At 33.6% G+C, this 22,878-nt stretch overlaps 2 protein-coding genes across 10 annotated transcripts in view; both read left to right on the top strand.

The window, feature by feature from the left end:
• LOC129751631 (uncharacterized) overlaps positions 1-22,878 on the top strand; it is a 277,390-nt gene that overhangs the window by 151,111 nt on the left and 103,401 nt on the right. For 7 of the 9 annotated variants that reach the window (XM_055747243.1, XM_055747242.1, XM_055747241.1 and 4 more), the window contains one exon: positions 12,533-13,070. In XM_055747243.1, coding sequence (XP_055603218.1) covers positions 12,533-13,070 — 538 coding nt within the window. Of the gene's footprint in view, positions 1-11,232; positions 12,165-12,532; positions 13,071-22,878 lie in introns of those variants that run through there. The other 2 variants (XM_055747247.1, XM_055747246.1) reach the window with 2 other exon arrangements.
• On the top strand, positions 72-1,317 carry LOC129751634 (uncharacterized). Its single transcript, XM_055747249.1, has 2 exons — positions 72-223; positions 291-1,317. Exons 1-2 carry the CDS (start codon positions 195-197, stop codon positions 1,246-1,248), a joined length of 987 nt encoding a protein of 328 aa, XP_055603224.1. The 5' UTR covers positions 72-194; the 3' UTR covers positions 1,249-1,317.

Below are 22,878 nucleotides of genomic sequence, written 5' to 3'. Positions count from 1 at the left end.
CTTCCACAGTCCTATGGCCATTAACGACGATGCTATTTATACTTGGTACTTTCATTCATTGCCATGTGCCATTCAATCACTGATCGGCCGTATCAGTAGCGTCACGATCAGCGGAATCGAAACAAACGGACGACGACGCCAACGCCGTCGTTATTCGATCGATAGTAGCCGAACTGTGCTGCACTCGAGTGGACATGGACGTTTTTCGAGTTGCCGGTGGATTGTGAGTTTATTTTGTTCACAAATAACTTGTTTTCGAATTAAAATTGAGATCATTCTAATAATTTTAGGTTGTTGGGAGTGTTTGTTCTGGGAATAAGCTCTGCTGACCGGAAACAGTTCAGTTGTGAAGAAACGAGTCGGTTTAAAGTCACCAATATCTGCGTCATCAATGGGGTGAAACTTTCCGAGAATTCTGTTCTGCCTGATGGTGATTTTCCGGATGTCGCCTTCCTGGAGCTACGCAACCCCGAAATTCTCGATTTCGAAGTTCAGTTGTTCGAAAAGACCTCAACAAACACTACGGAACTAACTCTTCGTCGGGGGCAAGTTCGTTCGATCAACTTCTGGTCTCCATCGCTGAAAGTTCTACGGATTGTTGAGACAGGTCTTTCTTCGTTCGAGGTCCTCGGAGAACCCAACAATGTTCTACGGCAGCTGGTCATCCGATCCCGGGACTACTCAAACTGGTCCGTTGGAATGTTTTGGCTCAGCGCACTCGAGATTATAGACATTGCGTACTGCAACTTCACCTACATCAACCTGGATTGGTTCGGGGGCTTCCAGAAACTGAAGGTGCTTGATGTGTCCAAAAATCACATCCATTCGCTGCAAAGTGGACCGTTTCTCACATTGAACTCCCTCGAAGAACTCTACGTGTGGGGTAATCGCCTAGAATACATTTGGCGCTTTCCGGACGTTTTCCCGAAACTGGAACGGATTGGTCTGTCCGAAAACCGGTGGCTTTGCGATTGGGTATCGCTGGCTCGAGAATCTTTGATGGTACTAAACATTATCTCAATGGGATCGGATTACAATTGCAAGCCTGGTTGGGCCTTGAATGGGGGACTGTGCTGTCGAAGAACCGGGGAGTGGAAACTGTCTGGCGACGGTTCAAATGAGAACAGAGTGCATGTGGATTTATATATTACGGAAACCGGCAACAGCAGCCGGAATGATTCGGTCGTTGGTGCTAAAATGGGTGATATGGTGATATTTCTGGACAAACCTGTGAATGCTACTACTTAAACCGTAGTTTTCTAGTTTAAAAATGTGACAAAGCTTAAGCTTTTATTGTTATATTTTGTTGAATAAAATGCGAAAAATCTTAAAAAAAAACCACACCAAGAGTTTTAACTCAAGCAAACTGAGCTTTGAAAGCTTCATCTACAACTTTTCACATCAACACGTCTCATATACAGTCAATCCCAACAACCCTCATTTGTTAAAACATTGCCTACCTAACGGGCGTTTGTTTTCCGAATCGGTTGGTTTTCGAAGTAGGCTTGCTTGCTTTCCGTTGTTGCTCGAATCGGTTCGATCAACCCTAGCCTTTGTACCTACCTATGTTGGAAAACTTGCTCACCTACATTTGCGGGAGCTTTCGACCCGATTTGAACGTCTTCTGCCTTTTTTGGAGGGTTGATTGGTGAATGGTGGCCTGCTGATGGTTTTATGCAGTAGGACCACTTACCTCAGTAGAGGTACCAGACCTGGGACAACGATTTCGCTGTTGTGCTTAGTGAAGTTTGATGTCAGATTTTACAGCATGGGGACATTCTTTCATTTTAAATTCATGGCGTGTGGTGGTTGGAAATGATGTCCATTCAATGTGTTCGATTCATTAAAAAAAAATTCAGTCCAACTTTATTAAATTTTCAAATGTCAAAATCTTATTGAGAAATTCACTATTCGATTTCAACACATGTTTGTTTGCATGTTTCTATGAGGAAGAGCTGTAATTTTTATTTTCTCAATTATAAATGTCTCAATGTTTATGAAAATTATTTCACATCCTTTGGTAGGAAAGTGTTTCTTAATGCCCCTAGCCCAGTTGTCGGCAACCTTTTGATTCAGAAGAGCTAAAACTTCAAATTTTCAACATTTCAGAGTTCTAAAGAGCAACATTAAAAATTTATTGTTTTTGTTTGTAATAAAAACTAACAAAATATATTAATGATCAGTTAACATAGATTTTACGAAAAAAACTTCAAAATTATTCGAGTTTTTTCTAACTCTTGAATATTTTTTTTAATCTGATTCTAAATACGATTAAGTACATGGATTCTCTTCTGCACCGTCAACTCTTCTAACATGGTTTGATTGCAATAGCAAATATCGGGTTATGGGAAATAAATTTTATAAAAATTATCAAGCATTTTTATGACTTTTCCCCCAGATTCAGCTAATCCTTTCTTAATCCAGAAGTATAAGGTTAAATTAAAATTAAAATTAAGTAGTCGAAAATTTTCATCTTCAAAATTTATGCTCCTGATAACTGGTTACAAATGTCAATAAATATTTAGAATTTTCATGACATTTTCATGACATCAATTGGACTTGTCTTCAAAATTTTATGCATCTGGCAAACTCAAAAAGCTCATTTTATGTCACATGTGATTCTTCAGTATTGTGCGTTCGATTGAATGAAGAATGCAATTCAATACATTGTAGATTGTTCATTAATGCTTGCTGAAGCTTAGATTACTGGAAACAAAATCTGTAGTTTAACCAGAACAAATATATCATATTATTTTTTTTTTCAGCCTTCATTGAAAATGCGTGACAACTAATAAAGCAACAGCACATTTTAACTGGCAAGATCAATTCAAGGATATTTTCAAACATTCGAAACAAAAATTATGAAAAATAAATTTAAGTTAATTATCTTTTCATAAAAAAATGAAAAACATGTTCGTTACTAAAACTTCGTTCAAAATTGCTGTGCTTTTGGTAAATAATGGCTACAGGCATCACAGATTATTCAAAAAACTGCTTCGTGCTGTAAAGGTTATTGGTTACAAGTATTTTACCTGTGATTAAGTTTTAAAATAGATTTTCAGAATTAAAACTTTCATTCATTCTCAATGCTGATTCGAGTGCTATTCACTATTAAACTTTTTATTTATTGACTAAGGTTTCCATAGTTTTTTCAGTTCGTATCCAGGCCAGGCAAATCCTGGCATTAGTTTTCTAAATTATAAACTCCAAACATGGGAATTCCCGGATAGATTCAGCCAAATCTAAGAATTTTCCATAAAATTACAAGAGAAATGCTGAAAAATAAACACACGAAAAATCATTGTTACCAAGGCACATCAGCGGCAATCAAATCACATCTCAAAATTCCAAAAAAATTAAGCGAATTTATTTCGCTAAAACAAGCTGAAAATATGAAATTTCGTGAAAATTGTGGATAACCTGGGAGGCCTCGTTTTTCCTCCGGGCAACCGAATCCAATTTTTTTCTTCCAAAATCTGGACAAGTACGGTTGAAACTGGGCAAATAAATAGGATTGGATTGAGGTAGTTTTTCCAATATTTTTTATGTTTCTATGCTTCAAAGTTTTAAATATTTTTCGAATTGGTTGATTAATTCAAATACGATTTTGAAAATTTCAACTTAACATTTTTCATAGAGGGCAAAAAAGTGTTTGAGAGTGTATAATGTATAAAAATAAATGAGGGTTACGTTGATAACAAAACCGAGGCTATATAACAACTTCTTTTTTGTAAATGATAAACTTTGCTACAGCTCAACTTTTGTGTTCGATCTATTATAAATATACGCGTTTTGATTTCAGTTTTTGTTCTTTGAAAACAACAGTTATTTTTTGCATTTACGCTTAATGATAAAACAAATTATTGATCTCTGTGCTGATACTTCAAAAAGAGTGAAAAGCGAAAAATTTGAAAAATTAGGCTTCAAAAAAATCGTATTTTGCCATTTGGTCCCTTCCGCTCGTTCCTGCAGCGGATGCAATTTTAAAATTTTCTTCTTGATCTACGAATATCCGTGTGCTTGGTCACAAGACTCAATCATTAATTTAGTATGATATTTAAATATTTTATTCAAAAATATATAAGTTATATTTTCGCAGTGATCTTAACTGCCGCTGGAAGCATAATTGTCACATATTATATTTTTATGTGTGAAGTATTTTGGTGCCTCGTTGCGATGAATATTTTTGTTATATTTAAAAAAAACATGATTTTTAAAGTGAACTTTATGTTTCCTTCAAATAATGGCAAACAAAAATTTTGAAATAAGTCACCAAAAAGTAGACAATTTCAGAATGTAACATGTGACAATTATGCTTCCAATGCATTTTGAGGATGATGCGCTTTGAACATAAGATATGAAAGAATTTTATGAATTTACATATCCCAAAAAAAATTAAAAATTCATACAAGACTACGCCAAGGGCTGCGTCCAAAAAAACAAATTTAAGCTTTTACGAAGGTTCATTTATGATTGAAAGGTGGAATAAGAAAGTCTTTTTGTATGCCCCCATGCCGCTCTTAAGCCTACCCCTTTTCAGATGGCCCCATCATGTTTGTAAAATGCCTCTATCCCAAATTTAAAAACAGGATAAATAGAATCAATTATGATTTTTATCAATAAAACTTCGAATCTAAGCTTTTATCAACATCAACTTCTCAAAACAGTTTTTCTTATGGATGAACTAACTTCATAATATGGCAACCCTAACTTTTGCTTTGTTGCATAAAATTAAAAAAAAAAGAATTATTGTCAGAGAAACAGAAATTTTGCATAAAACAAAAATAGGCGCATATAGCCCGCTAGGTTTGAGGTTCGGCATCTCAGATAACAGTTTTAATGAAATCGTTTTCTCGAAAACTGAAGGAGATTTAAACATAAAAATTACTTAATTGTATAGAAAACAGATGCCTGCTCATGTGTTCACAAATTCGATGTAATATTTGATAAAATCAGTATTCTACCTAATAGGTGCATGTAGGCTGCTTCTCCCCTATAGGTAAAAGCCCAAAGTCAAATAAAAACTTTGTAATAACATGTCACTAAGAATCATTAATCCAAGCTTGTTTGGATAAACTTAAATGCTTCTGAGCAATGACTATTTCATCCAAGGCATTATCACAACAATTTTTGAACAGTCAAAAGGGTGGGGCAGACAAAGACGCCATCAACTATCAACACATCATTTATCTTCAAAAAAATAATATAACTTCTTGAAAATAATGTAATTTCGATCCGCGATAGGTAGGTTTTTCGAGATTGTAACGTAAAATAAGAATAAATTGAATTTTTGGTCCTTTTGTTAGCTCATTTTGTCTATTCGCCAGGAAAATTAGAGTATGGCGGGGTATACGTACGACCTTAGTGCTATCCTATTTTTAGAAAACTTTGCAGTTGTTTTTCCAAAAAACCAAGAACAGCATTCCTAGACGTTTATCTCTCTTCTAATAATTTTACGAAGATAATTTATCGACGCACTTAGCATAACTGCTATCGAAGCGAACATCAACCCCATCTCTGGGGCAAAAGTTCGAATGATGTGGGGAAGAAGTACGACCATTCAAAACTCCACATTTCTGCATGAAGCTAAGAAGAAACTTATTTTATATCAATCTTTGCGTATAGTAGCAGCTTCTGTGTTCGTTTCTGGTACAAATCCTATACATAAGCGAACAATTTGCGCGACTTCGGAGTTCTCCACTAATTTTCCATATTCAACAGGTTTACGAAACCCAGTTCTCGACGTATTTGAGCAATTTTTCGCGTGAACAAAAATATGCCCTGATGTTTCCAGAGCATTTTTAAAAAAGTTGAAACTTTCCATTCAGATTTACTTCAGTGAACCTTGTTTATCATTCGTACTTTTGCTCCATTTTTAGTTCGTACTTTTGCCTCTTCAAGGTTTCTTGTGGTTCACAGTTATTATGCAAAACAGAGGAGAGTTAATGAAATTCTTTCTTCGACTTTGGATAGTGGTTGAAACAGCTAAACAGACACATTAACACTTTCATTGAAAGCCAGAATTTGGATTGCTCAACCATATTTGCCGTTATCTTAAATATTACATCATTTATGCAAAAAAGCTACTCAACCTCATTTTTCGCAGTATTTTCAACTTCTACGAAAAAAAAGTGATGTCTGGATGAAGGTTTTCTAAATTACTATCAATGCAGCCAGAGTTTGGAATTTTGCTGTTCTTTGATTGTGATAATTACAAAACTTACTTTTACCCCACCTTACTCTACGGCTTGGAAACACATCCAAGTGAATTCAATGAACACATAAGCGCAATTTTCAGCGTTTAACTTCAACAACTCACTGATATTTACGATTTCGCCGTATTCAAAAATCGCTGCTGCTTTAACAGTTTTAAAAAGATGCCGGCAATTAAGAGGGGCTGAAGAAGCGCAGGTTAGAAAGGATTTGTTAAAATAATCTTAGTTTTTTCATGATAATTAATTTTATCTTTCAGCACTAATATTTTATCTTATCGATGCGTTGCTACATTAACTCACTAGTTTCTTAGAAGAATAAACGTTTCTGTACAGAAATGAATCCAACTGTAAGTTGAAATTTCAGGGACTAGACAAGATGAAAATTAATGTTGAAAAACGAGCGAAAAAAATTCGTTGAAATGATGGGAATAGAGATAGACTACGAAAATGATGATGATCACATGGGAAAACAATTCCCTTCATTCCGATAGACATCGACACTCGACCAGTATAACTTTCATACGCCAGGTTGTCTCCTGTAGTAGAATGTTAATACATGGGCCCCGGAGAGGCGCAAGATGTGGGTTCAAGTCCTACCGGGAGACAAGGCGAATTTTTTTCGCACGTTTTTCAACATTAATTTTCATCTTGTCTAGTCCCTGAAATTTCAACTTACAGTTGGATTCATTTTTCTACAAAAAAGTTTCGCTGACTGAATGTTTGAGTCAAGACCCATCTCTGCGTCACAGTTTAAAAATATAAACGTTTCTTTTAGAGAAAGTTGTTACTTGTTTCTAGCGATTATCGCTCATTAAGGATGACCCAAAAGAAATCGACAAGTTCACAATTTATTCATCCTATTAATGAACATTTTTCCAAATCCTTTGATGAACATAGTTAGGGCAGAAATCGGACCGTAGTTGTTAACAACAAGACTGCCTTCTGACTTGAATATTGGAACAACTCTTGCTATTTTTAGAAAGTCAGGATACAGTTCTGTTTCTACGATTTTGTTAAAGAGTTGACAAAAATTCGAAAATAATCATTGCAGTTTTCTTTTAACAAAAAAAAAATTGATTGTGGCCACAGCACTTTTGGTTTTTAAGAGAAATAATAATTAATACCACCTTATTTTGTGTTCCCAGATAAAGAAAAATGAGTAAGATTTAGGTTGTCAGAATTTTTTCAGGACGTATCCGAGTCGGACAAATCCGGGCAATTTTATATAAAAACCTGGCAAAATCCGAGTATATCATTTCAAAATTGACCAACAATCTGGGCAATATCCGGGCAAATTTTGTCAAAACCCAAATCCAGAAATTACTCAACAAAAATAAAGAAAAAAAATTACTTATCAAAACTTATCGACAGGTCTTAAATCGTTTTTTAGGTTTCCACAAAACTTTTCATGATTATTTTTATGAAACTTGCTCAAAAAATTTCGTTTCTGACGCATAAATGAAAAAAATCACAGCACAATTTGTTTTTTTTTTTTTTTTTTTTTGTTTGATTTGCCGAATTAAATGAATAAATCCAGGCAAAATCTGGGCATTTTTCAATTAAGTCCGGGCAACCGGACCGAGCCGGACTATTGCCAAATTTTGTATTAAATACCCGGGCAAACCCGGATAAAACCGGGCAATCTGGAAACCTTAAGTTAGAGACACAGTTAGTAAAGGATAGCGGGTCAAATTCAGGATCGTTATGAATGGTTGTTGCTAGATCTTTATCGATATTTGTGAAGTGATTGTTTAAAGCTTCACATACTTCGGGTTTTGTCTCGAAAAGGATATCATTAACTTTTAATTTTAATTCTAAATATTATAAGCATTACTTTTTCTTTTAGTCAGATTTCTGTCGACCAAATTAAAAAATTCTCAAGTTCAATTATTAGTCGATCTAGAGTTCAATGTAAAACGACTATAATCGAAACAAAAAAAAATTACTTTTTCTTAAGATTGAAATTATGCATTTCCACACTGTGAAGCTTGTTGTGTTGCGGGGGGGGGGGGGGGGCGGGGAGGGGAGTAATTTGGTGAATGATTTTGACTCTGAATTTAAGCCCTTGTTGGGCACGAATAAAAAAAATTTAAACAAATTATGTTTTTAAATATGTGATTATTTATTTATTTATTTTAAGTACTTTACATGCATAGTTTTCGTATTAAATCGTACCTTTAGAAAACTGGCCCTGAACCTGAAAGGTGAGCTAAATTTTTAAAATGAAACCTTAAGTAACAGAATATGGAATTCACTTTCATCGATGATTAAAATCTTTGAATTCGTTTAAAAGTGTGGTGGATCAAACTTATTTGATTTGAGCATAAAATAAGTTTTTCAGGTGTTCCTTCAATTTCTTTAAAAAAAAAACTTTTTCTATCCTCCAATCAAATAAGCCCCATCTTCCTAACTCTTTTGCAAATTCAAAGATTTTAATCATCGATGAAAATAAATCAATTTTTTTTACATGAAAGCAAAAGATATTTTTTTTTTGGATCGAACTTCCTTGATGCAAACTTGAACCAAAATAATGATTTTATATTGAAATTTGGCTTTAAAAAAAAAAAACTACTATATTAAAAATGTTCAGCAATTCACCCAGAATATCTGGAATTTTGTACAGATGTTTTAGGTGAAGATCAGTTACTGTGAATGTTTTTTTTGAATTAAAATTTAGGTTTTTTTTTATAAACCACAATTTAGAGAATTAACTCAAATTCTATTTGTATTTATGATTTTCAGCTGAATTGTGTGTTCGAATTAATTTTGAATAAAACAATTTAAACCTGAAAATTGAATTGACAAGTAAATTTTGTAGCTTCTAATCTCTTGGATTCCTGAACAATTTTATGTTGATTGTAAAACCCATTTACAAGCTCAATCTTTTTCTAAATTTTGAATCAGCATTCTGAATCGAAATTGTGAACCAAAATTCAAAAATTGAACTTTCAATCTATTTCTGAATTTCTGTTCGATTTCTGAAATGCACAAAAAATCAACTTCAAAATTTTAATTCAAAATGAGAATTTTAAATATGAATTTCAAATGATTAATCTTCATCTGAGTTTTCAATTTTTTATCGCTATTTTGAAGCTTCAAATGAAATAATTTTGTGTAATCCGAGGTTTAACTTATCTAACTACGTCGGATAAGAGGATGTCCTGTTTTATGATTTTTGAAAAACTTGATTCAAATATTTAATTTCGAATTTATTTCGAACTGAAAATCAAGAATCCTTAATAGAATGAAAAAAATAGAAATTCAATAATGCTTATGAGAATAAAGAATTAAAAAAATGCTCCGAAATGGATTTAATTTAATTTAAAATTTATTATTCAGATCAGAATTTCTATGAACTAGTGAGAAAATGTTAAAAAACTGTAGAAGAATTTCGAGCTAGGGATGGGTTTTTGAGGTTTAACCATAAGTTTTTAGTTCAAATTGTTACTCTTTAATAATCTAACACTATTGCCAACATTTGATTATAAACTTAAAATTTTATGTGTGGAGTAGAATATCTCCCTTGCTTTTCTGGATCCTCATGGAGGGGGGTTTAACCCCCAAATCAACCCCCCTCCTTCCTAGGTCCATGCATGATAGTCTTAGAAGACTTAAAAAGAATTAGTCAGTGTAGATTATTTCATAAAACGTCTACTTTAAAAGGCAAAAAAAAACAAAGTTATGATGACGACAACTATTCATGGTTACTAACTTTTATAACCAACAAGTTGAAAAATTAATTCCACTCTCTTGTGCATTTGGTACACCCAAAAGCAGTTTGATCGGTGAGTTATATTATTGGATTTTGCTTATCCTCTTTTTGTTCCACTGCCTTTTTAAAACGATGAATAAAATTTGAAATTTCTTGGTTAGTGTGGCAATCTGTGATTAGAGGCTGGTTTTGAAAACGGTGTGAATTAAAAACTGACTCAATTGCACTCTTAGATTTCTTGTTGAAAAAACTACAGTTTTACTGACTTAAGAAATAGTTTTCAGTAAGTTTTAATAATAATATACTAACGGTTCAACTTCATTGTTGCATCTAAAATGAAACATAAAAATCTACATAAATGCTTATAATTCCAATTAAAAATGTTAAAATTGTCTAAAACACACAAATTTGACTTAAGGATCTGTAACATTTAACGTTAATTTTAAGATGATCCACTAAATACTTCTCGCCCCCTGAACCCTGAATTCTTTCTTCAAAGTCAGAAATAACATACAGCACCTTCTCTACGTTTCCCTATATAAACGCTATCCATTCCCCCGGCATCAGTGAGCATTTTGAACTATTTCTAACAGTTGGTCTAGAAGAATTATATACTTTAAATGCCTTCGAAGATCAAACATGTTGAAAAAGTTTTCCATCTCTCAGTTTACAGAGTATAGAATTGATGAAAAGTATAAGAATATTTATAACAGTTCAGAGGGCAGTAAATTTTTGATTCTTTTTAGTTTAGTTTCTCTTCAAACTTGATCTAAAGCTTGCAAAACTTCATCACCCTGATCATACCCATTATAACTCCCCAACCCTCCTTCCCCAGCCATCGACGCTGATCTTAAAAGTTTGGAAAAGGAAAAAAAATCCACTAAGCTTTCGAAGATCGTACCGATTGGAGCCTCTCGCTCAAAGCTCTGAACCGATTCTCTAAAAAGCTCCCCCTCGTATGTCGTCTTTCCCTTTTTTATTTGAAAGGCCGGAAAAACTGGTCGCGTGCCGGTGAGTAGCTTCCAAGCATGTTGTAGGCCCTAACTAACAAATGTGGGTCCAACGTGCTTACACTTAACACAACATATGTAAGCCAAAACCAGAGAGAGAGAGAAAGGTCACTGCTTGTACATTTTTGCGTAAAGCGCGGGTACCACAAAACCGGCAACGGATTGCCGTCGAGGTCCATTCGTAGAGAGAAAGATATGACCAACCAAGAGTCGCTTTGCTCTTGGGTCTTCTTGGGTCCATCGCTAAAGGTTGGACTGGGAAAAGAGGCCCCGTTCAATACCAATCGGTAGCTGGTGCAGTGCGGAACGTTTTTTTGCTCTCGCGAACTTAAGTGAAGTTTTCCTAATTATTTAGTTAGTTGGTCGAATGTGTTTTGTTCAGATTTTAGGCGCGCGGTTGTTTTGAACAGTTTTCATTTTCGGGGGTTTTCTTTTCGTTGGTGAAGCTGAAGAGAGATCTTTCGCGTCAGTGATTTTTCGGCGGCTGGATTTGTTGTGATTGTTGTTGGAGGATTTTTGTTGAGTTTTCCTTCTGTTAGGCGTCTCGCGTGTTTCGAGCGATCGATTTATCCGTTGCCTAGGCCTTTGCTGCATTCGATTGGCCGAATTTCGACAGTCGTCGGGGGTTCTCATAAATGTTTAATGGTGTTTAACGAGCAGTTCATGTGCTCGGGGTGCTTACTACAACTTTGTACTGTACTGTTTGTGAGGAGCCGAGCTAATCCGTGTCCTTATCATCGGTGTGCGCCCGTGAATTTTTTTGGGCCGATTTTTGACGACAAGAAGTGAGGGTGGGAGTTCGAGGCGGAATGAAACAGAGAGCGAGCCCAAGATTTGTGAAATGATTAACCAAGTGTGTGAAATCTGACGGTGTCTGAACCTCGATCAATTAGGCGATCTTGCAGCGATTATCTCTTGGGGACAAAACGCGCGGGCGCTCGAATTTCAGCATTTGGTGGTGACATTGAAGTTTCCAACCGAGGGGTGTTGACAAAATAACAAAATTTGGATTGGTACACATTTGTGTTTCGAAGGATCTTCGATCACTGCTGGAAACTGGGGGTGGTACCTGATCAAGTTGGTGCGCATTCTCGTATAGTTCCACCCAGATAGTCTTTTGCTTCCGAACCTGGGGACAACACCTCTAGCGGCAACCCACATGTGCAATAATACCAAGTGTGCAGCTAATGCTCATTCACCGCACGAGCCAGTTCAATGTGGCAAACAGTTAGTGATTTTTTTGTGTTCCTAATACACCAGCTATGCCTTTACGATAACAGTAATCGATCGCCAAAATGTAATAACAACAACCCGGGCGGTGGTTTCCATACTAATAATAACTATAACAGCACCGAGGATTCGGCGCACTTTTATGCCTCGAACAACCTCGGATCCCAGCATGATCCCGTTATTAACCCGATTAACAACCACCTCCTCAACAACCATAAAAACTTCCACCACCTGCCGTCGATCCACCTCAACAATCTTCATCCTGGAGGTGGCAATCAACCTCCTACTACTACTACTACTATCACTACTACCAACAACCTCGGTCCTGGTCCTGGTTCCGGTTCCGGCTATCACTATCACCTCAGCGATCCGTGCTCAGCTAACGATGGCCTCTACTATTCCTATTCTAGATCGATCCTCAGCCAGAGGCTGGACGATCGTAGTAGCTCGGTGAACCTGGGCATCGGCAACAATCGACGCCGATCCTCATCAACCCACGCTCCATCCGGGGGCGGAGGCCTTGCCCCCTCAATCTCGAAACCGATCCAAATCAACGAAATAGACATGCGAAGTGGAAGTAGCGTTAGTGGGACCAGCGGCGGCGGCCAAACGGCTAGCACCCCAAATGGCGGTGGTCCCACTGCTCGCAACGGTCGGGATAATCCGGTTCAGGCGCAGATCGAGCGCATGTTCAATGATGTTGCCAAGGAACATAGCGGAGGTGAGGGTCCTGCTCCAGGTGGACCAGCAGGATCTGCGGCAGCCGGTGCTACAGTGGCAGCTTCCGGCCAGTCGTTTCCGGTGCGATGTCTTGGTTCACTCCCTTTGAAGGATAAGGTGACCAGTCTGGTTGGACTGCAAGAACCGTTGTGGCAGCTGTATCTGAGTGGTGCTGGACATGGGGTGAGTCAATTCATATTTTTCTATTTATTTTTGTACCACTTGATATCAACTTTATGTAACATTCGAATAATTTTAAATGCTATTAGAGCTATAGTAGGACTTTTGACTAAAATGATTCTTCAACCTCATCAGGGTTCTGAGGTAATAAGCACATACGTCTCGTTTAAATCCTAATTTGAGAATATTGTTCCAATAAGTTTGTTACTGATTATTGACTATTATTCAGACATTTTGTTTATTTAATTCTGAATTTTAAAATCACCAGATGGGATTCTATTATAGTTTTGTTCCTTTGATTGAGAGATCTTCAAGAAAAACATTTTTTTTTATCGAGAATCTTGATACTACATCACTGATCTCTGACCTTACTAGTGTGATTCTTTACCCTTAAATGGAACAAATATTATTCCTTTGATTCTTTATTTCGTTAACTAGAAACTTTAATATTATTGGAATTATTCTCAATAATTTCATTCACATTTGACATAGAAAAAAAATGAACAAAGTACTGAGAACGTGCATTCAATATGAAGGGTGCAAGTTTTAAATGCATCCTTCATATTAAATTAATGATAACCTATTTTTCTGAATGATATTCCATAACAGGCCTGTGCGAAGGATGCGTCCATGGGGGGAGGATTTTCGAAATTCAGATTTAGCTAAAAATTAAAAAAAATATGCATGGTAAATAAAGAAAATGATTTTTAAAAACATTTTCTATACGAACTATTATAGTTTACTTCTGATCATCACACAAACATGAATGAATAATGAATGAGGTTCCTTGTTCTGAATTAGATATATCAATCAGTGTTGTGAAAATTATAAATCTATATTTTCGAACCATCAGAAAATAGTTTTCGAATAACAGCGAAATTTTAAGCTTCGAACCAATGAAGTTCAGTTCACAGAAAAAGGATAAATAAATAAATAAAACATAACAGCGGTTTTAAAAAGGAATTAAATCTAAATTTAAAAAAAAAATCATATTAGGTCAGAATTTAACCAAGATTTAAAATTGTTTTAAAAAAGAAGATAATTGTAAATTACACTAGCTAACAAAGTTTTGAAAAAAAATCGTGAACTTCATAGACCGACCTATATTTTTAATGTGAAATTGGGCGCGGAATCCGAAAATGAGATTCGAAAAAAATCTCAGTAGAACAGCTTTTAAGTTATGCTCCAAATATGAAATTTTGGAAAAATAAAAAATTTACTTGAACTTAGATTCAAATATCTTGGACTGCTTAGCATGAATTTGAAATCTCTATTTTGCACATTATAGGTGTATAAATTTGCTATCGATCACTTGAACTTCATTTTTACGTATGCTCAAGAGTATTGTTGATATTAGTGACACTATGATAGAAAAAACTCAAGAAAAACGCATTTTTTAGAGTAAATTTTGTTCTAGCAAAAGTTTTAGACTCGATGGTAACATTTAAAAAATCTGAATTTCTATTGAGCTTAAATATCAATTTAAAACCAAAATTTCAAGTGGTTTTTTGTCAAAATGGGTTGAAATTTGAAAAAGTTATGGTTACTTTACCACAACAGTTATTTTTGCATTTTTGAATAATCATAGTATTGGAAGATTTAAACATGATAAATCTCATTCGCTCCAAGTCAAAACTTATTCTTAGCTTACCCGAAGGCCACATGCCAAATTTCAGATAGATCTGATCATGGGGAGGAGTTGCTGGAGTCTCAAACGAGAATAGGACTTTAAGGTATTTTGCTCGGGCGGAACAAAAAATACTGGTTTTTCTTAAAAACTTTTTTCTTCACTTGCCGATTGCTCTTTAAGAGCAATTTTCATAAAGGTCAATTAAGTCAAATATTTCATTCGAAGACTGCAACGCGATTGGACTTGAAAGGAAAAAGTAATTGCGGTTCAAAAATTGTATTTTGACGGCAAATTATCATCTAACACTCAATAGGTTCTTTTTACGCATTGCGTTTGGCACGAGAATTTTCGGCCAAAATACAATCTTTGAACCGCAATAACTTGTTTTGTTTCAAGTCCAATCGGGTTGCAAACTTCGATTGAAATATTTGACTCAATTTAGACTTTAAGAAAAAGAAAATGATAAAAAACGATCGGCTTGTGAAGAAAAAAGTTTTTTAAGAAAAACCAGTATTTTTTGTTCCTCCCGAGCAAAATACCTTTAAATCCAATTTACGTTCAAGCCTCCAGCAACTCCTCCCCAAGATCAGATCTATCTGAAATTCGGCATGTGACCTTCGGGTAAGCTAAAAATAAGTTTTGACTTGGAGCGAATGAGATTTATTATATTTAACCCATCATTTCATGATTTTTTATTTTTCCTTAAAATTAATTTTAAACGGTTGGAAATGATTAGAGTGTCCTACCCGGGATTTCCCGGTCGGGAATTCCCGGGAATTTTGAAAATTCGGGAATTCCCGAATCCCGGGAAACGCGTAAAAAATCCCGGGAATTCCCGAAGCCAAAAAAAAAGTGCTAAATAATTTAAAATTTAGACGATCTAATTGGAAAAATGAATCAGATTGAGCAAGGAAAATGATACCTTGATGACTCAGTCTTAAATATTATTTTTCTTTAGTCTGGTTAATACATTGAATTTAATTAAAAATGTTTTTCCGATCGAAAACTTGGTGTAAAAGAGAAAAAACGACAAAGAATCTATAAAACCAATCAATTCCAACAATGAAACGCTACAGAAACTATCTGAATGTTCTATTTTGCAACACTCATCATTAAGAACTTTCGTTTTTGTTGACAGTAGCAAAATCATCAGCAAATAATTGACATATTGTGAAACAAATGAATAGTCATCTGAAAATTAACGATATTCGATGAATAACTTGAAGTCTGGCTTACTTACTTCTATCAATCTTTCTTAATTATTTTAAATTTTTGCAACTAGAATTAGACCAGTTCGTTGGTTAAAGTACTTTTTTAGGTCTTGGGCTCCTTATTGAATTTTTGAGGCATTAAAAAAGTTTAAAATGTTTTGCAATACTTAAATTTCAAAATACCATATCGATAAGGATTCGCACGCAGTCGATGGTTATGATCTATTTTTCCCGGGATCCCGGGAATTCCCGGGAATAGGATCGTGAAATTTCCTGATTCCCGGGAACGCTAAAATAGCCGGGAAATGGACACTCTAGAAATGATGAGTACATCAAGAAAAAAAATTAAAATAAAATACGATTTTTCCCTTTTTCCATACATTAATTGTTGCAAATTTGTTACTTTATGAAACGAAGGGTTAAATCTTCCTATACTATGATTAGTACACTGCAGTTCGTTAAATTATTCGAAAATGCAAAAAATTATGTTGGTGAATTAACCATAACTCTTTCAAATTTCAACCGATTTTGACAAAAAACCCCTTGAAATCTTTGTTATCGCTGAAACAAAATTTTCTCTTTAAAAAAGCGTTTTTTAGACTTTTTTCTATCATAAAGTCACTAATATCAACAATACTCTTGATCATACGTAAAAATGAAGCTCAAGTGATCGATAGCAAATTTATACACCTCTAATATGCAAAAAAAGATTTCAAATTCATGCTAAGCAGTCCGAGATATTTGAATCTGAGTTCAAGTCCTTTTTTTTATTTTTCCAAAATTTCATATTTGGAACATAACTCAAAAACTGAGATGTTTTGAATCTCGTTTTCGGTTTCAGCGCCCAATTTCACATTAAAAATGACCTTCAGTTTACTTAGTTCAAAAATGCTGTAAACTAGAGTTATTAGTTAACTTAATTTACATTCGTTTTTTTTTCCATTTTCAATTGAAGGGTTGATTGAAAAATCTTGAACATCTTGAATTTGGAATCTTAAATTTGGAAAAATAATCTCGAAATTGGAATAATATCTAAAATCTTGAATTTAGAATATCTTGAATCTTGAACAATATCTTGAATTTTGGTAAAATATTCATCCATGATTTGAAATGTGAATTCTAGATTAAGAAAAAAAGATTAATATTCGTTTTGAACTTAATAGAATTTGTTAAAAATACATAGTTTTTGACAGGCTTGTGCGAGGGAACCGCCCATGAGGGGGGGGGGGGTCTCGAAATTCAAATTTAGCTAAAAATAATAACAATAGTAGGAATAAACAAGGAAATGGATTTCTAACATTTTCTTTCTCATGATTATCACACAAACTCAATACATATAAAATTTTAATGATAAAATCAATCAAAATTTCTAAAACCCATCACAATGAATGTTTCAAATCAATGATAATTTCGATAAGTCATTGAAAAATTTTCCAAAATGAAAATAATGTCGGATCAGGTAATAAATTAACCATGATTGATTGTTAAGAAAATGATAAAAATTGATCTTTTCTAGGGTGATTTGCCAATCGTTGCACAGCTAAGCACTTGAATTTTGTGTTTATGCTGTATTTAAGTGATTTTAACCAAATTCACTCGATTTCTTTTGTCGATGCACTCATACAGGATTGGTCAACAAGACCCAAAAGTTCAAGTGTTTGAAATAAAGTGACATAAAAATTCAAAAAATCATTTAAAACAGCTTGTCTGTGCCCAATAGTTGCACAGGCAAATTTTGTGTCGTGCATAATGTTGTCCGATTTTTTCCAATGGTTGCACATTTTAAAAATCAGTCACCTTGAGGTCGAATAGGCTGATATTTGTTACGGAAGCTTATTATGAGATCTTCTAGTTCAAATGCAATCTAATTTTTAGACGGCCCCTTATGAGGGGGGGGGGGGTTCTTCCATATAAAACGTCCAATGCACTTTCCAATTCACGTCCAATGCACTTTCCAATTCCAATTCGGCCTAAAAAAAAACACAATGATGCCGGTTTGAGTGTCCGGAATAGCATTTATCACACGTGAAGTTTTCTCAGAAACTCAAATCCACCTCTTGATTAACCCGAAGCCATTTGAGTGGAGTGTTATTTAACCTAATTTGCCCAGTGTTGAGCCTTTTTCTTTATCTGTCCTATCAACATAAATCTTTATGTCTTCAAAATCCCATCGAATGAACTGAAAGGTAGTTAATGCTTGATTTTTAAGTGGCTATTAACAGGTGAAAAAATTAAAGAACGTGATCTGTTTTGCCCCCTTTTACCCCTATGAAGAAGATCCGATTTTACAAAACAAATATTTTAGGACTCACTTGGAAGTCGATTGATTTTTAAAATAATGAATCTCAATTTAAAACTTGAAAATGGACACAACCACGCCCAAAGTTTCAGATCGTTTGACTAATTAATGCTCATGCTATACAATTTTGTATAAGAATTTTTTTTTTCGAAAAGTAAATTGATTGAAATATCTTTTTCATATAAGTGGGTTTATTTGTAATTAATGTAACCTCTGTGAAACAATCACATCACATAGAAATGCATCCCGAGAGTTTTCCGACTGAAAAACTGTTTTGGATCAAATTAAGTTTCACAAAGCTATGACTGTTTATTTTTCTGGATGATAAGGGCCAAATAAAGCTTCACTTAGATGTCTCCAGTGACGGCAACTCGGCAGACGGCAGATTCGAATTCCTGAGAAAATTGCACGTTAGATAAGTAATATTTCGGGTCTTCCAACCTTCGACTTCTAGTTTCTGAGATTAAGAGTCGTAGTTTCCCTTCTGTACAATATTCTGACAATATTAATAACAATATCAAAGGGATCGCTGTTGACATGGAATAAATTTTTTTTAGATTTGTCGTCACGAAATTAGAGAAACAGATGTTTTCAGAACAGCTTTTAGATTCTTTGCATAAAATGTTGAGTAAATGGTCGGGATAAAGGATTTCAAAAAAAATCTGATAAAAAAGTAGTCTCTCAAAGCCAAAGCCAAGCCAGTTGAGTTGACTTTGACATTTTTCAGACAATGCAAATTGCCCGACTTTCATATAAAGAACTAATATTATTTATAAAAATAAAAGTAAATAAAATAATTAAATTTTGAAAACATAAGTTTTTCAACGAGTTGAATAATTTCAAAACTTCATTTTTAAGATTTGACGGTAGAAAAAATAAACTTATGGATATATAAGTTGTCTTTGAATTATTGAATTAATTATTAAAATCAACATTGAGTGCAAAAAATGTGAAAATTCTGAGTGTAAAATAATTAATTAAAGCACAGAATTTACTAAAATTAATAGTAAAACGTAAATATCCACTTATTCAGAAAAAAAAACATGTCATGTCAATAGACAATTCGAGTTGTTTTAGTTGCATGTAGTCAATGAACGTGTTCAATGTTGTATTACAATTTGTATGCAAGAAGAACTTTTCGCATATACAAGAAATTCAAATAATTTAGAAATGATTTTTTTTTTAAATTATTGATTTTGCCCATTACTAAGAATAATTGTTCGCCAGCATGAGAGTATTTCATGAAAAAAGTTATAACAATTTCGAAATAAAAAATCGTAATCCATTGAAAAGTGTAGTAAAATTGCAGGTTTTGCTTTCTGAAGCTTTCAATAATTTCATGACATGTTTTTGCGAAAGTTTTGAATCATCACACTTATTGGCAAAGCAGTATAATGCGATTCTTATTTTCATCTGGTTAACCAGCTTTCAAATTAGCTGTCAATACACTAAAATTAAAAAAAATTTACCTTTTTTGAATTTTTTGTGTGACAACGACTATTATTTCTGAAGTACAAGTTAGGTTTAGTTTTTGTTCACTTGCAATGTATTGCAAGAACCAAGAAATATTTTGAAAATACAAAATTATGTTTTTGAACTTTCAGTACATCTCTGATGGGTTTTGAATGAAAAATTGGATTTTCCGTACAAGTCTCCATACTAATTCAAAAGTCGTGAATTATGACTTAATCAATCGCTTTCAAAACTTTTATTGCTATTTTTTGTTGTAAAAACAACCAAACAAAGTTATTGGAGGTATACGAATTTATAAATTTGAAATTTCCAAACAAATTTTGCAGCGGAATTATGTACAACAATGGGGCAGGAGTAGATTGAGCGGACCAATTGTTGCACGATCCAACATATTTTCTGGTTAAATATGGATCATAATTTTTTTTCCAAATCATGGTGTTAAAATTGTCCTACAAACGTCTCGTATAGAAAACTGATACGAAAAATGTTTTGTTTTGACGTAAAACCTTATTTGCCGTAGAAGGAATGTTAAGGTTTTTGTTAACAATTAGCACAAAAATCGCGCGAAAAAAACAAGAAAAATTAAAACTGTCGTAAGATGCACACTTACCAGCAGAAAATATTACAAAAGCCTCATTTCATCAGAAAACATTCCGAATTACATGATTCAGTATTATTTTTGAGAAAAAGTTGAAAAACAGCTAAAATATTGACAATTTAAGTCATGCTGTGCAACAATGGGTTAGGGGACAACGATTGGCAAATCCCCCTATTCTTCATTTGCAACAGAAGGGTAGATTGAAAAATGTCGCTGTAGTTTTATTAAATGTTAATTTATGATAAGAAAAAAATTTAAAGGTTTACAAACTTATCAAAAATATTTAAATTTGGAATTGTTTGACTTTAAAATTCGGTAATTTTTTTTTAATTCGACAAAAAACTGTACTATAAAATTCGATAAATTCATTTGAGAATCAAAACAAAATATGCAGATGGAAAAGATTGGATGGAAGTTTTTTATTAATTAAGAAAGTTTTTTTTAATAAACACGTTTTATCATTTAAAAAAAACTTATCTATAGAACTTAATGGATAGCTTTGGTAATTTTCGACTTTCAAATTTAGTTTTGGTGATTTGGTTTTTAAAATTGTGTCACTAGAAAATGAAATCAATCAATGATAACTGATGAACCATCAAACATGCACTTAAGAAAAAATACGATTCTGATTTTGTTTATTATACTTCATTCAACTCAGGAATAATATTTGGATGATGATAATGGATGATTTAAAAAAGTGAAATTCAACAGTTTTTTACAATTTCTAAAGGTATCATTACAAATGTTTTTGACATAACTGAAGAGAGTTTAAAAAAAAACTTGATTTCATTTAACAAATTTGTTTAAACCTGCAAAACGATTAGGTTTATGCTTTAAGGGGGGAGGTAGGGTCTAACGGGTAAAAAAAAACACCATTTTCACGATTTTTTTCTAGAGCTATCGTTCAAACAAATGTATTCAAATTTTTTGCATTATACAAGGCATTGTTAAAAGAACATATAGTAATTTTTTCGTAGCTTCAATTGACTTGAAAATTTGACACAACATTCTTGAAATGTTTTACAATAAGAAAATAAAAAAATTAAAAAATCGATTTTTTGAAAGTGTTAGACCCTACCCCCCCCCCCCCCCCCTTAATTTATATCTCAAATCGAATTTGGTATAAAACTTCTAAAAAAAAATCGTTAAATGAGAAAAGTTAACAAATATTTAGTATATCTTTTTACGCAGAACTTTAAATAATTTGAGGAGAGTTGAGAAAAGTTGACAATTGATTAAAAATTTCAGAACGTTATGTTTTTGTTTTAAAGTTTATTTATTTATTTCCTTATTTATTTGATTGATCATTAATTTATTTGATGGATCATCATGTGGTTTTAATTCCTTATAATTTGCTACAATTTGCACTGATTATTTAAACAAAGGTCATTCTCTAATTTGTGTTATGGTCAACTTCATTGCACCATTGAAAAGTGTAATTTTTGTGGCCATGTGTCATTAATCAAAACCTTTTTAAAAGCGAAAGAAACACAAAATAAAATTGAGGCTGAAATTGGTATCTTGAAGAATCTTTCATATCGCCAAACCATTTGTAATGAAATAAAAGAATTTTTTTATCGAAATTCATGATTATATTCAAATGCTGAATTTTTAATTACATCAGTTAACAAAATTTAAAAAAAAAAAAAAACAATCGTTAACTTCATCGAAAGACCCACAATTTTAATATGAAATCTGGCGCTTAATCCGAAAATAAAATTCAAAAAAATCTCTGTTGACTGGTTTTTGAGTTATACTCCAAATATGAAATTTTGAAAGAAAAAAGTATTTGTACTGTAATCCGGGGTATATTGACCACTTTTTTCAATATTTTTCGCTTATTTTTCTGCTAAGGGGAATGTGGCATGTTTCATATTTTTAAAATTAGTACTGGACTCCTATGAACAGAAAACATGGTTGCAGAAATTTATTTGACTACTTCAAATTTGATTTAAGAATCGATTTCGTCGTTGTTCAGGAATTGATGCTTTGGGGTTACATTGATCAGTCTCCATTTTGACAGTTTTTACGAGTTTACTTGATCATAAAGGATACAAAACACCTTCAAAATTGTTTAACAATTCTTATTTAACAATTTCACCTTGCTTTTTAATGTTTTTCTTTAAAAACATTTATAATCGAGAAAAAAAACAATGATGCTGCATACATCTAGGGGCAAAATTTATAATAATTGCTAAAAAGTTTTAGTTTCAAAATACAAACGAAATTTTACCTTCACACATTCCCCTAGGCCCTCACACTATTTCCACTTTCATTTTTTCTTCAAACTTAACGATTTAGTAGGGTTCCTTTCCATTTGTCCAATAAGGTCTTACTCTTAGAAAATGTCCATCCTTTTTAAAAATCAAAAAGTAATCATTAAATGACTATAAAAATAGCACTTTAAAGCGCCGATGTGGTCTAGCGGATAGGCTGGCGCGAGTCTGGTATTGGTATGCCAGGCGTACTGGGTTCGATTCCCGGTATCGGCAAGAAAACTTTTGGCTTCGATTCCCTTAAGTTGCCGACAGGTAAGATGTGTTTCATTCTATAACTGACTATATAATAGGAATGTTCAATCAGTTGCCAGCTGGTCAGGT

This window comes from Uranotaenia lowii, chromosome 3 (assembly GCF_029784155.1).
Source record: "Uranotaenia lowii strain MFRU-FL chromosome 3, ASM2978415v1, whole genome shotgun sequence".
NCBI classification, from domain to species: domain Eukaryota; kingdom Metazoa; phylum Arthropoda; class Insecta; order Diptera; family Culicidae; genus Uranotaenia; species Uranotaenia lowii.
Note: the sequence above shows the minus strand (reverse complement) of the source record. Positions and strands in the feature narration are given on the sequence as shown.

What these genes read in the sequence shown, in the direction of transcription:
- LOC129751634 (XM_055747249.1), top strand. Translation starts at nt 195, where the DNA reads ATGGACGTTTTTCGAGTTGCCGGTGGATT. An exon ending in TTTCGAGTTGCCGGTGGATT is followed by an intron (nt 224 to 290) that starts GTGAGTTTATTT and finishes TAATAATTTTAG; the next exon opens with GTTGTTGGGAGTGTTTGTTC.